This window comes from Vulpes lagopus, chromosome 2 (assembly GCF_018345385.1).
Source record: "Vulpes lagopus strain Blue_001 chromosome 2, ASM1834538v1, whole genome shotgun sequence".
Lineage (NCBI taxonomy): Eukaryota > Metazoa > Chordata > Mammalia > Carnivora > Canidae > Vulpes > Vulpes lagopus.
Window position 1 is genome coordinate 77,345,836 of NC_054825.1, and position 19,444 is coordinate 77,365,279.

General features: G+C 37.9%; 1 protein-coding gene across 8 annotated transcripts in view; it reads left to right on the forward strand.

Annotated features, from left to right (window-relative positions):
- Positions 1-19,444, forward strand: part of MEIS2 (Meis homeobox 2) — a 206,533-nt gene that overhangs the window by 6,880 nt on the left and 180,209 nt on the right. For all 8 annotated transcript variants that reach the window (XM_041746204.1, XM_041746206.1, XM_041746201.1 and 5 more), the window contains one exon: positions 9,593-9,707. In XM_041746204.1, coding sequence (XP_041602138.1) covers positions 9,593-9,707 — 115 coding nt within the window. The remainder of the gene's footprint in view (positions 1-9,592; positions 9,708-19,444) is intronic.

The following is a 19,444-nucleotide window of genomic DNA, read 5'->3' on the forward strand; positions in this document are numbered from 1 at the left end:
AGGTTAGTGGTTGAATTTTAACACTTAAACAGTTGGTGAATGAAGACAGAGTAGTAAGGAATGACTGTGTATGTCAGGCCAGGATGGGAGATTTCTTTCTATTCTCTGTGTTTAATCCTATTTTGGAACTGATCTAGGGACTCTGATGCAAAAAAAAAAAAAAAAAAAAGAAAGGAAGAAAGAAAGAAAAAAAGCATATGTAGTGAGACTGAAAATTTGAAAAAGAAGCAAAGAGAAGAAAGATTGCAGCTGGTAGGAAAGGCAAGAGTGGCAAGGTTAAAGAGTGGGTGTGAACAGCAGTTTATTTATAGGAACTCAAGCTGGGGGTGGGGGACAGGGTGTCTATAGATTATATTCAATTGAGCTTACAACCTAAGCGATATAGGCTATAGTCTAATAATTTGCTGGCTGAAATATTAATTTAACACTTTGTGGAGTTAAACAGGCTTCGAAGCTTGAAGGCAGTTTGCATCCCCACCCCCCCCCAATTCCTGGGTGTTAACAGGAATGGATTGAGATGCCTTGAGAATAAGCCTTCTATGAGGTTCTTTATCTCCCCCCACCCCCCCCAAAAAAGTTTTGAAATATACAGTCATATATTTTAATTATTAGCCTTTGTACTGTATAGAAAGCCAGCCTAAGAACAAAAGTTAAAAAAAAAACAAACACAAAAAACCCTCAATCCTGGTTGTCTAGTTCTGAGACAGAATAAATACTATGGCGTTGAAAGCTCCTGTGCCCATCTTTTATTCTTGGCTTTTTCCATCATGATGGGGGGAACTTCGAGGGGCTCTTTTGTATTTCAGTGTATTAATAACTAAAATCAAAAGGGTGCAGCAAGCAGCTATGAAAAGTTTACTTGCTGCTGTGTGGCTATATGATGAGGATTGTTGTCTACAAGGCATGACACCACCTTAGAAATATGTGTTGTTGTTGTAATTTATTTGTTTATTTTCATCACTTCCTGTTTCTCAATTCAAATACATTCTGCAATGTTGGAGGAATGGGAAGGCGTCTAGTTACATGGTTTATAGAATGAGAGGTTCACAGTTATCTGCAGGCAGAAATGTTTCTTGTGACATTTCTAGGGGTCTTGACTCCTTGGTTTTCTAGAATAGTTTCTTGGCAATTGTTTTTCAAGTGGATATGTGTAACTAGAACATGCAGATGTTTACATAGAAGAGATGAGATAAACTAGGCTGTTTAGGGTATTGGCTGATAGTGCCAATTTATGAAACTATCGTAATATTTAAATTACACTCAGAAAGGAAGTGGCACCTAAGAGGATAGCGCTTTAATAATTTAACAATCATCATCTTTGGATAAAAGAGTCAACTGTAACATTTGTTGCTCCTCTTTCAGGCCCCCAATCAAGTAAAGATGACAACTGATTTATTTTGAACCCATGAGGGCTTGCCACCTCATTGGGCATCATAATTTAAAGCCTTTTATTTCCTGGAGATCTGAACTATAACATTTTTACTTTAGCCCCCTGCTATTTGTTTTGAAAGGAAGCAAGAATTTGTTCCGCCAGGCACACCGAGGGGGAAATGACGAGATTTGCTGCAGACTTGAATTTGATGCAGGAGGGGAAAGAAGACCTTGTGGGGCTTTCACCATTTTTTTATCTTTTTGTACCAGAGGTGCATGGGTTATATGTTCATTTTCAAGGCATCTCCCTCCAAAGTGAATTTGCTTATGTTTCTGCCTCTCCTGCAAATGTACCCTCCCTTCACCACCACCACCACCACCCACCAGAAAGGGGAAAATACTGCAGCACTACTACCTGAAAGGTGGTATGAGTGGACACTTTCAGCATGCAAATGTGTCCAATTTGAATCTCCAGGTTTATTTTTTCATTTGCTTTGATATGCATATTTAATACATTGCCCCAGGCTAGATCTCATTTGGTGCACGCTGGGGCAGGGGTGATGATGAGCCACTTCAGAAGGACAGAGACAGCGTGTTGTTTTCTCTGTGTTATCTGTTGGCCCACCATTCTGATCTGCTGCGCTTCCTCGTGGTTTTATTTGCACATGAAATGCCGAGAGCATTTCAACTTATTGGCTATGAATAATGACAGCTAAAAAAGAAGTGTAGTTTAATTTGTTGTGTGCCAAGGTTTCTCTTGTGGAGGTGACAGTTTGTGACAGCTGTTTGACACCCCCAAAACACATACACCTCTATACTTATTAAGTGGTATCAGGCTGCATTGTGTGTGTGTGTGTGTGTGTGTGTGTGTGTGTGTTCAAGGAAGGGATGGGCAAGGAAAGAGAGAGAGTGAAATAAAAGAATAAATGTGCAATTTTGTGTAGTGGAAAGCAGAGAGAAAAGCGTCAGGAACAAGATATTAGGTGCCGAAATAGACTTCTATTTTCATACTGAAAAATTTGCAAAGAAAACCAAATGAAAGTAATTGCTACAAATATCTTGAAAGCAAGTATTTTTGGCAGGCTTTTAAGAATGAGTTTTATATACTATTACATGGTAAATCAGGCTGTTGTCATGCCGATTTCACATTCTGTAATTTTATGTAAATAATCTGATGTAACACTGATAAAAATACAACCAGAGTGTCCTAACCTTTCATATGTTACATTCATTAGATATACTGAACTCGTTCATTTATTATCGGCATTTACATGATGGGCATGATGATAAAAAAAAAAAGTTTGGAATTAAATAGAAAATGAAATTTGCCACTTTGGCTCCTAGTTTGTTTTTAGTAAATCCATGATGCATACTTATGTTTTTATATTATAATATAGTTTATTTTATATTCTTATTCAACGTGAGAGTAATTGTTATTGGTGGAAAACAACTATTACAGTATTCTTTGGAATATTGGGAAGAAGAAAATAAGACGGTTAAAGGAAATAGAACTCTGTTTTCCAGCTGCAAGTCATGTTAGGTTTCCCAGACATCCAAATTTATTATGTTTAAAATAAACATGTCAAGAAACCAATTCTTTAAAAAAAAAAAAAAAAACTTTCCAACTTGAAAACTATTGTGGAATATTCATATTTCTCCTAGTCTGTAGTATTTCTAAATAATAGGTGATATCCACATTTTCTACTTTACATAGATCTAGCCTTTAAATCTAGTGCAGCCAAATAAAATATATCTTTACATTTACATTCAAAGATCTCACATATCTCTAGAACAGTGTTAGATAAATGAAATATATCTGTTTGAAATACATTTTCTGAGCCAGGCTTTATTTGCCTGAAGTGCATACAGCTCTATTATTATTTGTAATTAATGTTCATAAGGATCTCGTCTTATTTATTTATTTCTTTTCGGATGAATTAAAGATAGGAAAGAAAATACAACTCTATCTGTTAATAGTTCATGACAGGTGCCTTAAAATTGTCTAACTCTGATAATACGATTAATAAAAAAATGTTAATTTCTATGTTGAAAGCTCTATAAATTAAGATGTGCTTTTTTTTTTTTTTTTTGCGTCTCTGAATATGTCAAGTTTATTGATCTATATACAGCTTTTAAAAATAGGTTAAGTTGAGGGGAGAATCCCCAGAACCTTGTCGCTGATGGAATACAGGCCAACGTCTAGCAGGGATTAGGCAGCAAGGTGAGGGGCAGTAGCCTTAGGTGATTATAAAATATCAAGGTGAAAATAATGCGATTTGATAATAATATTAATAATACAGATGATTTATTTTATCAGATAGTCTCTTAAATTCTAGTATGAGATTAGACCTTGTGGTGTGTTATCCAAGGTCTCCAGGGACCCATTCCAGGAAAGTTCTGTCTCTGAGTTCTGTCCACCAGCGCAACATGGCGGGGTCATGAGTTCTCTGTTGTTATTGTTATGCAGCTTCTAAAGGTTGGTTGTTGTGTAGCTTCTGAAGGTTGGTTGTTGTGTAGTTTCTGAAGGTTGATAGCTCTTCTGTCAATTTTCCATTCAAAAGAATTATATTATTTAAATTACTTCGGTTGTGCAGTTGAAGTATGTTTGCAGGGTAACTGTGATGAGATGAGATTAAACAAACACTTGACAACCACTGACATTCACTATCAGATGAAAATTTTGATATTTTAAAAAATTGATTTCCTATTTTTTTCAGACTGAACATTTTATGGAATTTCCCAATGCAATTCAGAATTATTGGAAACATTTTATAATACGATGGTATACCAACAAAACAAGAAATTTCTCTTTTTTCTAAAAGTTGCTCCATTAAATAGAGGGATTCATTTTTTTTTTTTTTTAATTTTGGTATTTGTTTTTGGAATTTGCAGAGAGTACCTGCCACTTCTTTGAGAGTTACTCACATATTAATTCCCGAAGCTTAATAAAGGTGGAAGCAGGGAGATGAGGGAAAGACCCCAGCTCTATTTACATTTTTAAAGAGTGAGTCCATGTTATGAAAGCATACATGGTTCTCTTGAGTTCTTATGTCAACTTTAGAATAATGAAGTTGAAATTTCAACATTTTTTCAAACCATATGATTAACGCTTTTAACTTCTGTAGGCTTGACTAGCTCATGATAGGAATCCTCATCTTATTCAAAAAAAATATTTTTTGCACAATGTTAATGAGGAACTAAAACATCATAAAGTCATAGGGAATGTGTTACATATTAATTACGTGCGGTGATGCAAGCATATCTTGCCTTTGTTGTTTAAACATATCGAGTCAGATTAGTTTTGTGTGCTTCATTTGCTGGTTAAAATATCTTTATATATGTTTACTATTGCTTTCTACCTACAAGCATATATTCTGAATTACTACTCTATTGTCCAAGTTCATATATATATTCTGACTTGGTGTTATAGATCATGTTTTAGAAGTGTAGATTTTAGCAAATCAAATGCTTATTTTAAAGTATTTTTTTAATAATAGAAATAAGAAGTAGCAGTGACCTTAGGGATTATCTGGCCTAACTTCTTAATTTTAAAGAGATAAAGGAAACCAGTCCCAGGGAAATGAAGTGCATCACTTGCTTAAGGCTGCACATTCAGTTAGAGGTGGCACCCTAGTGTCATAATTCGAATCTAATGCTCTCTTTCTCCTATATCACATCCACTGAATCACCTTTTCATTTGGGGTCTAAGATGAGTTTTGGATTATTTTAGATAGAACCCGTATGTAGTGTGGCTTTTTTTTTTTTTCTTTTTGAAGCCTAATACATTTTACTTCCCCAGTCAGTTTTGTATTTATTTAGAAACACTCATACATTTTACTCCATTGTCTTTTTGCAACGGGAGAACCATGAGCATTGTGGGATCGTTTAAACAGGGCAATACCGCCAGTTCACGAGGACTTATTAAGTATTTTCCTATGGGCAGGTCCCCACTGCAATGGCATAGTGGTATAAAATGTTACAATTCCCACCATATCTGCAATCTCAACAAAAGAGGCACGTGCATGTTTTGCTTCCTATGCCCAGAGACTCCTGTCCTATCCATGCTCTTTCCCAGATTTAGCAAAAACCAGTGATGGTGCTACATCTTTCCTTTCCTTTCCTTTCCTTTCCTTTCCTTTCCTTTCCTTTCCTTTCCTTTCCTTTCCTTTCCTTTCCTTTCCTTTCCCTTTCCTTTCCCTTTCCTTTCCCTTTCCTTTCCCTTTCCTTTCCCTTTCCTTTCCCTTTCCTTTCCCTTTCCTTTCCCTTTCCTTTCCCTTTTTCCCTTTCTTTCTTCTTTCTTTTTTTTTTTTTTTTAATTTCAAGGGAGAAAACACTGACAGAATTGTGTTTTCTAGGGAAAGCTGTGTGTAAATGAGAAACAGAGAAGAGCAGCAGAGTGATCTCCTGTGGCCCCGCTACTACAAGCACTCCCCAGCTTGTCTCATGCTTTTATATTAATTACAACTTGCATTATCAGCTGTGAGTCTGTAGCCCAGCAAATAGAAAATACTGCCCCTGGAGACCTAGCTTCTTATATCTATTTTCCATCTCCTTCTATTGTGTTCCACTCAGTATTCACTGCTTTTCTCCTGCTAACACTGCTCTTTAACACAATTACGTCAGAGCAAGAAGAGAACCATATTTGACTCCCAATTATTAAAACCACTGGGAATAGAAACATGTTCACTCCTTGCCCTCGGGTGTCTTCATGATACTTCAGTTGGAGAACAGGACGCATGTAGTGGAATGCATGTACCTGAGTGCTCACCCACACTCAGAGAGCATTTCTCTGTATTTTGTACATACATCATGTGTTTCACCTGCTTTCATCCGCCACTTTGGTTTCAAAATTCACTAAACTTCTGCATATAATTTGGCAGAAAGCCAGGCAGTTATTCTTGAAGGATGTAAATTTGGAGAGCATCTAGGGAGGAAGAAAGAGGTTGTGATACAAATAAATATTTCAGTCTAGGGGGAAAAAAAATAGTGTTATGGGTAAAGGGTTATATTTTATCTGTCCATGTAGGTTGTGGGTTTTTTATGACCAGGAAGGTAGCAGTTTTTTATGGACCAGATTATCAGCGTTTGTCTTTGGATATGATCAAGTCACCATGGTGTAGCTGGATATGGACAACTTTGGGGTAACTCCGCAGCCCCGAAGCCCCAGAGAAATCCATCTGTTTTTTTCTACTTTCAAATGAGATGAATGCCATGGTACTCCTGAGTTTGTGTCAGTCTCTCAAATGGGTCATGGTACTCGAGACACTCTATGGAAATAACACCCTCTTACACTTGTTGGGGACAGCATTTTTGAGGATGTGAGGGAGGAAAGAGGAGAGACAGGGGCATGGTATGTTAAATAGTAAACAGGAGCAAATTTTAGAACCTGGCTGAAAAACCAAAGGCCCAAGTCGCTCAGAGGAATCAGCTGCCTTTAAAGTAATATTTGCTTATATGGCTAATTTTTCACCCCTTTGGTTTAGAAAGCACCCTCTCCAAAAACCATTGAAGGAAGTTACACTGAATTGTACATTAATAAGGTCTGTCTTTAAAAACACGGCACAGGTTTGACTATTCAGGACAAACCAGTATTTTCAGTTGCAGGAAGTCCTTTTGAGCAGCAGCTTCAAGTCACTGTAGTGCCCAAATCAAAAGATTTGACCCAGCTTCATTTGAATGATGATATAATGGTTGTTGGATGACATTTACCTTAAAACATAGTTGAGATGTTAGTGGTTAATTATTGCAATTTTCATGAGGGATAAGGAGCTTTTATAGCAGCTGCTTAATAAAAAGCCTGCAGTGCATAAAATTAACATCACTTACTGTATACACTGAGAAGTTTAGCCTAGGCCAAGGTGATTCAGTTATTTCATTTTCTGATAGAAGGCTCTAGCCAGTGTTCTTGTAGGACCAACTCATGCCATGTTCCCTCCCTCCCTCCCTCCCTTCCTTCCTTCCTTCCTTCCTTCCTTCCTTCCTTCCTTCCTTCCTTCCTTCCTCCTTCCTTCCTCTCTCTCTCTCTTTCTTTCTTTCTCTTTCTTTCTTTCTTTCTTTCTTTCTTTCTTTCTTTCTTTCTTTCTTTTTCTCTCTCTTTCTTTTTCTTCCCTCTCTCTTTCTTTTTTTTCATGTAATTCTTCTAGCTCTTTATCTGATTACCATCCAGCGAACAGCTGACACGAAGAGGCTGCAAAGCTTGAAGAGCCCCTGTATTCTTTTTTCTTTTTTTAAGATTTTATTTATTTATTCATGACAGACACAGAGAGAAGGCAGAGGTACAGGTAGAGGGAGAAGCAGGCTCCGTGCAGGGAGCCCGATCTGGGACTTGATCCTGGAAATCCGGGATCACACCCCGAGCCAAAGGTAGAGGCTCAACCTCTGAGCCACCCAGGCATCCTGAGCCCCTGTATTCTATTTGCCTTTAGCTTAAAACTATGGGAGTGGTTTCTAACTTAAATAAAAAGAAGAATCACAGGCATGACTTTGTCCCAACACAGGCAACACAGAACCTTGATTTTCATTTTGTTCTACTCCATTCTCTGATCTGCTTTCTAAAACATACCTTTAGATATCCAGGCCTGTGCTGTATTTATGGCCATAAGATTTCTGCTTAGGATTTTCACTTTGAATCAGTTGCTATCAGATTTCTGCTTAGGATTTTCACTTTGAATCAGTTGCTATCAGTCTGGTAGCAATGCCAGTACCATTAATTGATATGGATATTACTGATCTATAGAGTTTGGGGTCATTTCATCATCTTTCGAAAATGCTGAATGTGAATTTGCAGTCAGTTTGTAGACCTGTAGAGGGAAGAAAAGGGGGCTTTGTTGTTGTTGTCGTCCCAATTACGAATAGTCCCTTATTTTTGTCTCACAATGGTTTCTTGATTTTATTTTGATATAATTTTATATTCTATATATACATTAGAGTTGATGTAGAAGAAAATGATGGACTGAATTTCTTTTTCTGGATAAACTATATATAATGACACCATGGCAAGATTGCTTTCAGATGGTCAAGATGTTTGCATGTTGCCTATAGGCATGTCTGAATCCTTATTTACCAATTCTTATGAGAAGGAATTGCATAGTCTGAGAGACCGATGTTGTTTTATTTTGTTCCCAAAGAATCTCCCTGCACCCCACCCCCACCCCCACATAAGAATTTGCTCCCAGGAGATCTTTGGGCTTAGTTGAAGTCATCACATGCAGGTGACAAGTGTGCAGCTCTGGCCTTAAGGCTGGTCTGTTTCATGTACTGTTCCTACTCTCAGTTTCTGCCAGAGGAAATTCCATCTCTTGCCTGCCTTCATGTGGTGCTGATAAAGTCCTTCCTGTACATTAGAATTCCTGTTTTCCTTTAAGCAACAGCAGGGGATTGGGAATGATCAGGAAAGGGGAGGAGGAACAGGAGAAGAATACACTCAGCAAAGTAGCATGAGCTATAATTTCTGTTTGCCTCGCATGTCCTTTGAAATCAGTCATGCTTCCAGGAAAAAAAGCACTGCCCTGTGAATGTAAAGCTTCCATGGAGCTCACGTGAAAGTCCTGTCCAGTTTGTCAGATGGCTGACAGTTCATAGTTGTTTCATTTTGTTCATGAGTATCACTGTATCTGCTGGTTGTATAGTCAGTTGATAATTTTCAGAGTTCATTCAGGTTGGTTTAGGTCAATGCATCCAAAAGATGCAAAGGCTACCCTAGACTTTCTTGGATCTGTGGTTTTTTGTTTTTGTCTTTGTTTTTTAAGGGAGTCATTGGGTTTTGTAGTTGTTCTGTAATTAGTATCCAAGAGTACTGGCCTCTTTCTTGGAAGAGTGTGCCCCAATTAAGACAGCAAGAGTAGACCTGACTTCTAGATTTGTAAAAAACTCTTTTTTCCTGACTTTAAAAATTAACTTTATTGAGGTATAATTTGTGTGAAGGAATAGCACCCCTATTAAGTGTCTGTTTCAATTAGTTTAAACACATGTAATGTATACACCGATGTAACTAACCGTCACCTCATCAAGATTCTAGAGACTCTTTTTGTACTTTTGCTACCTATCCCTGAAAAGACAACATACCATAAGTGTGGGATCGATACATGCATAGTTCTGCAAATACTAACATGCATACATTTTTTTTTTTTTTTGTCTCCGCTTCTACACCTTTCCTGTTGGTTCCTCACTTATGGCCGAAATGGTAACTGTGGAAAAAAATCTCTTGGCATCCTGACATCAGAATCCTGCATCCTGGCGAGATCACGATGATGCAACCTCCACCCACTCAGCAGGCACCCCAGGGCCCTCCAGTGGGGGCCATGCTTCCCAGAGTGGAGACAACAGCAGTGAACAAGGTAAAAGGTCAAGGATTTTCCTTGTACAAAGTAGATGTAACTAAAATAACTTCAGTATTTTGTGATATCGGCACTTCTACCTCCCTGTAAACGGGAGAGGGGCAGGGTAGAGAGCTGGTACGTATTTCCTCTCAACTTATATTACTTAAAAAAAGAAAAGTCAAAGTGAGATGTCTAATCTTTAAGTAGACATTACAATAACAATTGATTAGTTCTGCCAATTCTTTTATAAATTTGGTTATCTACACTTTACTTCTGTGTGTGAGTAAATAGAATGACAGGCTTACTTTGCTGCTATTATGCACTAGTTGGAATTATTCTATAAGCGGGAGATTTTGTTTGCAATATCGACTATAGGACTACTCTGTAATCAGGCAATGATGCCTCTAACGCACATAAAATGCCAAAATATGTTCCTATGAGCTCTAGAAGTACTGTGTGAATTTTATATGGAATTTTATCTTGGGAAGATGGATTTTTGAAGTTCTTAGATCATTTGTCTCCATTTCCATCAGCCGACATGGTGACTTTTGTCACAGATCCTAAAAGTTAGAATAATCAGAGGGCAAGGGGGACGTCAACTGCAGATGACAAGGAAGCTGAGCGTGATTTAGAATAAATTTTACCATTTAAAACTCATCTATTGCACAGAGAGCAATTATATATTGGTAGGGATGACTCTTCTATAACTAAAATGATAATTTAAAGGAGGATGCATTATTGAATGTGGGCCAGGAAAGTATATAGATTTTACTTTTTAATATTTTACATTAGATGGTGTCTGATCTCCTAGGTCTATTTCATCTCTATTATGACTGTGTTTATGGCCACGATATTTAAGCATCAGACAGTCTTCCAAGTGGAGGACAGTTTAACAGCTTGAGCTGTAGTCATACATGCCATTTGAAAGAGGGTGGTTGATGTAGGGTGAGTGCCTTGAACTCCTCCAAGTTTCTGGCCACAGATGTTGGATTCCTAGTATTCAAGAAGGGTATAGAAAGAAACTTCTCTTCTAGGATGTCATTAACTGTGAATAGGTCCAAATTAGAATCTGGGTTGTTTGCAACTGATAAAGAAATGAAAATCCTCAGGTGGTAAATTGTGGAAGAACTTGGGAATTATATCTATTTAGGCTTACCTACTGTCTTTATTAGGCCAGTTATATTGCACATGAGAAAATTAAACTGGACGGTGTGTTGGAGATGGGGCGTACATAAATTCTTTGGATCTGCAGAGCAATGGCTTAATTGTGGTTTCATGTCATGGTGATGGACTTCTCTGTGCGGTTAAATCTGGAAAGCTTTGAACGACTCCACCTTCCCTACCACCTTTAACTGCTGTAGCACAAAGGGTGAAATGTATCTATTAATAAAAACAAAACACCCTAAACACTGGACAAAAGAGGGGGAAAAGAGAAGCAGACTTAATGGTCTAATGAGGCTATCTTCCAAAGACTTGTTGTGTGTGAGGCTCGCTTTGACCTTTCACTTTGCTCAGGAGCCCAGCGCTTCATTTTTCACATTCTTGCAATTACGTTAACGCTTCAAGCATTTCTGACTCCAAGTCAGCTAGCAACACCAGGCATAACTCAACACTGTGAGTTTTTCTCCTCTCTGTAGATTCATTAACAGGTCACGAAGGTCCCAACTGAAATTTAAAACTGACTGGTTCTGTTGGGTTGGTTGAGTTATGGCAGGGGAGATAGCAGGAAAGGACCAGAGAGAAGGGGAGGGGGAGAGAGAAGACCCTGGGGTTTGGAGCTTGGGAAGAGTTACAGCAACAGGCAAGGCATGGAATTATAGTATTCTGGTTAGTTTTGTTTTGTTGTTTTTGGCCAGAAAAGGGAAAAGTTCTGAGCCGGATACCCTGGGTAAAAGCGAGGTACACAAACCTCTCTGTTGTGGGTAGCTGCACCCACTTATCCCATGTTGAAGGATTTGATCCCTGTAGGATTTTGTTCCTTTTATCCTATCTCCGTGGGATTAGAGAATGGACATGGTAGCTTATGTGTCCTGAGTATAATGGGAAGTCAGTCATGTTACTGTATTAAAGTGTGAGGGACAAAAAAAAAGTTACGATTCCTGTGAAATGGGGAATGTTCTGGCATGGAGAATTTCCTACCTGGCTTACCACATTAGTGGTTCCCAAACACATGTTTTAGGGTATTCTGTTTGTTACAAGCAGACTAAATTTTCAAGGCCAGGCTTGGATGTATTTTGTCACACTCAGGCCTATATTAGTCTTCGAAACATGTATTTAAGGTATTTTGAAATTGGGCCCACTGAATTGTCTGGAGTAGCTTTCTGTGGGAAAGATTAATTATCTGCTTGAGGCAAAGTCAACAGAGTTATTGACTAAAATCACATATGCTTATCCTAGGTTAAATCTTAGGGTTGATGTAGAATGGAAAACCTAGGAGGGAAATTTATGTTCCTGGTATTAAATATATTAAAATGTTTCACTGGAAACCAAGTTCGTAGTTTAGAAAAGAGTTTTCTTGCGTATTCAGAATTTATTAGCACAACAGGCATATGGAAAACTGTAAAACGACTCAGTTTCAAAACAAATTATGATAAACAGAAAAAATAGGGATGAATTGTACTAAATACAATGTTTTCATACACATTTTAAATTAAACTTTAATAGCCATATGCTATAAAACAATACATGCATTTATGTTACTTTATATTTTTTGTGAATATTTTTACTAACAAACATGATTCATACACATCTTTACTTTGGAACCTAAAAATACCACATTTTATGACTTGATAGTGAAAGAGCTATAGTTACACAGGTGAAAGGTCATCTTTTCCTCTCCAGTGTTTGTGCGACGAACCAAATAAAGGGGAAGAAAATCAAATTTTAAAAATATTGTAAGAAACAAACTTGGTAAAATGTAAAACCTGACTTTACTATATCTTTCAAACAGCACATGCCTAGCAGTAAACTATACAAATATGAACCAGATTTTCATTCACTCTGATTTCTTTTGCTAAAAGCAGCCAAAGGGAGGGAGTTTGTCTTGTTAGTCACATTAGAATGAAGAAGAAATCTGTTTTTTCAGGGATAGAATTAGGGTACAGACTGGGGACTCTGGGGCAGTAACTGGCCTTCTTTGTGTCTGGCTTCCCATCAGTAAAATGGGGTTTGATAATAAGGCTTGGGGTCCCTAATTCTGTACCTGCTGAGTCAAAAGCTGCTTTGTATTTCATTGTGTATTTTGCCAGAGTAAAGACTAGGAAGCAGCCCCCTTGTTCATAGAGCACTTTGAGAGCCTTAGATGAAAGGCACAATATATGTACAAAGTATTATTATTATTGATGGGTTTGTGTAACTCCCATTAACGCTGATGGGAGTTACGCATGTGAATTGGCAAGAGAATAGACCCCTCAGTGTTTAGAGCACATGAAATTTACATTTTTTCCAGTGCTGTAATTGAGATGTTGACAAATTGGAGAATATTGATGAGCCTTTGTTTTAAGTATTTCGTGCCAAGTTTGTTTTATTTTTCCGGGTTTGAACAATGGTATGGGTTCAGCAGCAATGAATAAAAAGGGTAGAGTAAAGATAACTTTGTATTTCAATATTTTGATGTGCCAATATGAAATAAATTGTCTTAGGCAAATGGAATATGCTGTTTTAATCATTAGCTATGCATGAAAGAAAAATTGATGTTGACATCTTTGCTGTAAAATCGTTGTAATGGGGCCTTCCTTACAATTCATTTTTGTAAAATTCATTTTGTACATTTTGCAGCAATTGAACAATCCCTGCACTGTGAATAGGCAGGATTCCCAGAAATACCGAGACAGTTGGCCCAGTAACTGCTGAGCTCACACTGAACACCACACGCACGTTAACCATACTGTTGCCAGACCAGTTTAACCTAAATACATTAGCATACTAGCATCTATATGTCTCTAATCCTTCAGGGCATGGGGCTCTACAAGCCAGCATAATTCCCCCGGCCCCTCTGTCACTGACCAAACCCTCCCACTGACGTCCTCAACGATGAGCCAGACCAATAGGACTATTATTCTATAGCTAGATATTTATTTATGTATTATGCAGTTCTTCACCAGTCATGGTGTCGAAATCTAAAAATAGCCCTTTATGTTGAATGTGTTTATAGGGAAGCAGGCATCTAAGAGAGTATTACGCTTTAATGAGTTTATAATGCATACTATAGGTATGAAATAGGTTTCTCCCCCACCAGAATCTCCCAGTTAGACATTTAAAGGAGGGAGGAAAAACCTCCAACCGACCTACGGTGGGTCCTGATTCTGCTCTACTGGGATTTCTTATTCAGTCTAGGAAAACTCTGTCAATGGAATGTTTTCATAGTGGCGGCAATTTCTTTAAAATAACCCTAAATACAATATGACAGATGCCATCTGGCATAATCTTTTGCGAGTTGCTTTTAACTTTTATTTTTCCTAGAGCTAAGTTCATCCAAAACTGGTCACTCACTGTTATGATAAGTAAATGACATTTCTTTTCCTTCCTGTCTTCCTAATTGTATCAAAGAAAAAAAAAATCTCTGAGAACGTAATTGATAATTGAACATTCCCATAGAAGAAGCTGTTGTATATAGAATATGTTGCATTTTTTTACTCTGCTGCCCGCTCCCCTCCACCCCCCCCCCCCCCCCCCGGCCATAAAGTCAAAAGAATACCATCCTTTAACCATCAGCAAACATCCAAATGATTTCTGTTGATTTTCTCATGACTTTTTAGAATAGTAACCATTAGAAATAAAATTAAACTCTTCTAATAAATAAACGCTCTAGGAGCATGTAATAGTGCCCATAAATGTTTAAAAGCTTTCCTATAATTGCTGTTAATTTTGAGTAATTTCTTCCTATATGTATCAACTTACTTGAAAAACCCAGAGTTGAGATTTCTAGATTTTTTTTAACTTAGTCATGTAAAGGGATGTCTCGTGATGCCAGTTAGAGTTTAATTTAGAGTAGTAATTAAACTTGAATACTGCCTCATAAACAAAAGATAAACAATAAACCAGCCACGTTCCCTGCTGTTTCATAGCTTTCTTTCCCAGATGTTTTAGCCTGATAATTTTTACACAGTGAACTACCTAACATGGGGTTTTGTGGACAGAGGTCGAAAATGAGTTTTCTTTCTTTCTCTTTCCTTCCTTCCTTCCTTCCTTCCTTCCTTCCTTCCTTCCTTCCTTCCTCCCTTCCTCTCTCTCTCTCTCCCCCCTCCTTTTTTTTTTTGGTAATCCATCTTCCCTCCAAAAAAGCAAAATGCAGAGGATTTTCCACTGTATAGGCTTTACACAATTCTGACAAAATAAAAACTTAACGCAGATGTGCTTTAAAAGATACCTCGAGTTCTTCTTGTATATTGGTTTTGCTGTTGTTTTTTTCTTCAAAACTTGTCGTGAACATCTTTCACACTTAGTGATGTAAAGAGGAACTTTTTTTTTTTTTTTTTTAAATTAGAAGTCCAGTCTTGGTAGTAAGTTAGAGAATGCAGAGCTCGACGATGGCAATGTGTCTTCTCGCCCTTTCCCCTGTCCTCCTCCCCCACGGCCTCCTCCTTGGGCCACAGGGCTTTCTGTGTCCAGTTCTGGACCCTTCCACTGCCAGCCATGCTCCTTCTGATTGTCAGGTACTAGTCTGCTGTTCAATGCAGAAGCCGTGTTATTTTCACTGGGTGGGGTAATTACTGAAAGCTGAGAATAGCTGCTCTAAAGACACAGGGATACTTTCATGATCCCATTAGCATAAGAGTGGGTAAATTATTCATGCCAAGTGAGGATTCTATGGGGAAAAGTATAGTTAATGCACATAGTTTTTAAATGTATCCCTTTCTGCTCTGAGACTAAATTCTTGTTGGAATCAGTTCTCAGACATTTACGGGAAAGCTCTGGTGGCGTGTTAGATGCAGTTCATCTCTCTCTGTTTGCAGCGCTCTCAATAGAGACCATCTGGCAGAGATCCAGAAGGTGATTAAACAAAATGATCAGCTCTTGTTGCTGTGTTACATGTCCAATACTACGGATTAAAAAACATGACCCACGACAGTCACGCTAACGTCATGCGGCTCCCCCTTCCCCCTCCCGGCTCCGTATAAGAATTCAGATGGTCCACAAATGTGTGTGCCATCTTTGTGTCCTTATGGCCCATAATCATGAACAGGTTGTGCAAATGGCTCTTTCTGTAGCACTGTCTGTTCCAGCAGCAAAGAAGAATTTCATATTAATTGGGTCAGTCTAATATTCATATTGACATGGGGAAAATTACTAAAATTTATTCTTATAGCAGACAATGAATATGTGTGCTTTCTGCCATGAGGGAAGTGAAATCTGACAACTGGCTTGTGCAACTGATTAATTTTTCTTGAAACTGGAGAAAATCAAAGCATGAAAAACTGTCATTCCCTGAAAACAGTGCACAACCCTTTGTAACTACACAAAATGGATTGGGTGGGGGGCTTGAGGGGAGCTCGTGGAAATGAACTCTGGTTTTAATGCCATAATCAGGGATGAATTTACAGTGCCATTCAGAGGAGTCCTCCCTCCCCATAAACAAGCTGATAATCACAAGGAAGCTGACTTCCAATTAGCTTTTCCTTCCCTCACACGGAGTCAGGGTGTTTATATGTCCTCCTTAAGCCTTGGTATGTCACTACCGAGTTGGTACATCTTGTGTCACATTCAGAAGTTTGGCAATAAAATATTTTATTAGGAGGAAATCCTGTTAATAAGCAAGGTAATATTCAACCAATCATTTTACGATTGAGTTAAGGTAAAAATGCCAAGATTTGTGACTAAGGGACAGATGTATCTTATCTTTGGGGGTTTGCACCAAATGCCAAGTAGAAATATAAATTGAACAAACCAGACATTGTGAGGAAGTGATTGAAGAAATATTGAGATGAAATCTTGGAATGAACTGTATATGTATATTTATAACAATGCTGTGAATTGCTTACATGCCACATTTGCATAAGCCTGAACTCTGATTTTATTAAGGGGCAGTTTCATGTCTGTAGGTGAAGGCATTTAAAAAAACAGTATTATTATGAGGGGATTCAGAGATTATGCCTGACCATATAATATTGTGGGAATAGTCCTGTGACTAATACCGTCGGCTGAATTCGAGTGCACATAGCAAGAAAAGATGAAGAATAAGGCAGAGGGGAAAAAAATCTTTAAAAAACCACTTTAAATCATCATTGGTCCTTGGCAGCTCCACTTTCTAAGGGAGGGCAAAACAGTAGGTCAGAAAGACAGTGAGGCATAGTTCTCAGGGAGGGGAAGTGAGGTTCCCCTTGAGTCAGTGCACTATGGCAGATGAAAGGGACTTGTATAGCCTTGGGGGTCTTAAGGCTATTATAGGGCAACTCATGCTCTGTTATCATGCTGATTTTTCAATTGATTTTTGGCTGAACAGTACTTGTCGAAGCCCTCCAGAGCCTCAAACACAGCCGTATGGTGCTATACATTGTAATACACGTGTTCTATTTTTCCCTTCATTGTCTTTACTTTGCTTCAGAAGAGTAGTCTATAATGATGCCATGTGGTTTTTCTCCCTTCCTCTTTCTTTCTTATTTCTACCCTCAGAGAGTTTCTTGAAATTCTTATTGTTTTTTGTTTTTTGTTTTTTTGGTGGGGGGTGGGAAGAGGGGAGGTGGGGTAGGCATGATTAGTGGGAGGATTCATCTTCCTATGTTGACATTTGTTTTTAATTTGGCCTTTAAAAATATTTTGATGTCACAGCAGACAATAATATAAAACATTTTCATCTACCAAATTTGTCCCTCTGTAGTTTTGAACCATTCACTCCCTTTCTGATGACCAGCAAGAAAACAACTATGAGACATCACCAAAATCGAGTTCCTCATTAGAATGAAAGGGAACCATTTTAGTATCCCTTCTATATGCGGCACTAATGTCCCTTAGCTGGCTGAAAGGTGAGGTCTTGGAAACATAGAGAAAGTGTGTCCCTGCCTCTCCTCTGCCTAGGGAATTCTTACCAAGGAAAATCCAATTCTAATATCAGCTTCTCCAGGAAGCCTTCCTGATTGCCCAGGTGTGGGCCAATGTCCCCTTCTCTGCACTCCAGTAGCACTTTCTACTTCCATCACAGCATCTTTCACAGTTTGTGTTATACTTAGCTGGTTCCTGGTTTCCTCTCCGTGCTTTTCCATTTTAAGGATTATCATTTATTCAACAACCTAACAGTTGGACCTAGTAGGTCCACTTTTCAATCAATAAACAAATCCACAGATTTGGTGTTTTTTTTCTTTTTTTTTTTTTAAGGTGGAGATATTAATCAAAACCTTGTTCTAATTGACTCTGCGATGTGCACTTGAAGATAAATGAGCTATTTTGAATATATTGATACATTTGATCAAACCCTTTGACATCCTTAAGAGATAGTAAAAATTGTTTTCCTTTACTGACATTTAGTTGTATACAACATTGACTTAGGTAAGTCAGTGGACCCTCGACTCAAACTTAGAATTCTTTTGGTTATTGGTAGGTTCTTAAATTTTTAGATTCTTATGCTAGGTAGTATTTTAAGATAATACTTAAAATAGAATTTGTCATATTCTTAATGTTATCTTCAATTACGCACATAGCATCAGAATTTGGAGATGGCATTTCCTCTCATTATGTTATTTATCTTTACAAAATAAGTGTATACGTAGGTCTTTCAACGAATGGCAAACCTAATAAGGGAAATTGCTTAATGTGGTGAATAGTTTCCCATTATTAAATCAGGGTCCATTTTGTACTCCTTGTTTAGGATGAGATTGACCTTGGGGGAAGTCACTGGTCTTCACACACAGGTAAAGAGTCTGGAAGTAATTCTTAAATTTTAGGCCCCACATGCTTTTGTTGATTTTCTACATATGTCGCCCAGTTTTTTCATAGTTTGCTTTTGAGCAAGTATAATTATATTGGATGATTTAAGGAAAACCTTGTCGTGAGTGCTTTTTTTCTGCTTGAGGTTCTGTCTAGAATCTTGGACTGTGAGTCAAGAGGCCTGTGCACTAAGGTCAGGGTTATACTGAAAAGGGCAGTTTGGAGGTGGAGAGACATGGGCTCAAGTCCCAGTTTTACTCAGTATCTACTAGATTCAGTTTCTGCTTCTGCAAAGTGGGAGAAAAACTACTTCGCCTCAAGCTTGTCCTGGAGATTATATGAAGTGAGGTTCCACGCGTTAAGTGTATAACATTGGCTGGAAACTGTTATTGTTAGTTTCTTTATCCTTCCTGTCCCCCTGTCTCATGCTAACACTAATTAGCTCTGTGGCCTTGGATGAGTCTCTTAATGTTTTTGGCCTTGTGCTCATCTGTAAAATAGGACTGAATGAAATGATCTTTTATTTCATTTTTTAATAGAAGTATAGTTGACATACAATGTTAATTTAATTTCAGGTATATAACACAGTGAATGGTCAGTTCTATACATTATATGATACTCACTTCAAGCTCCAGGAATCTAATGTTTACATTCATGGATCTTATTTTATATTTGTGTATCTTATCTTTAAACAGAGAGAGAGGCTGCAAAGTTTTGTTTGTAATTGGGGTGTAATGTGAGTATTTTTATTTCCTTGACTTTGCTAGGCGTGATATGTAGTGAGATAATATTTTTTGTTTCTTGCTTTTGTTTACCAGGAGAGCTTTTTTTCTTCCCAGTCAAAAAAATAACTAGGCTTTAGAATTTATTTTCAGAGGATGGTGGAATGTTACAAT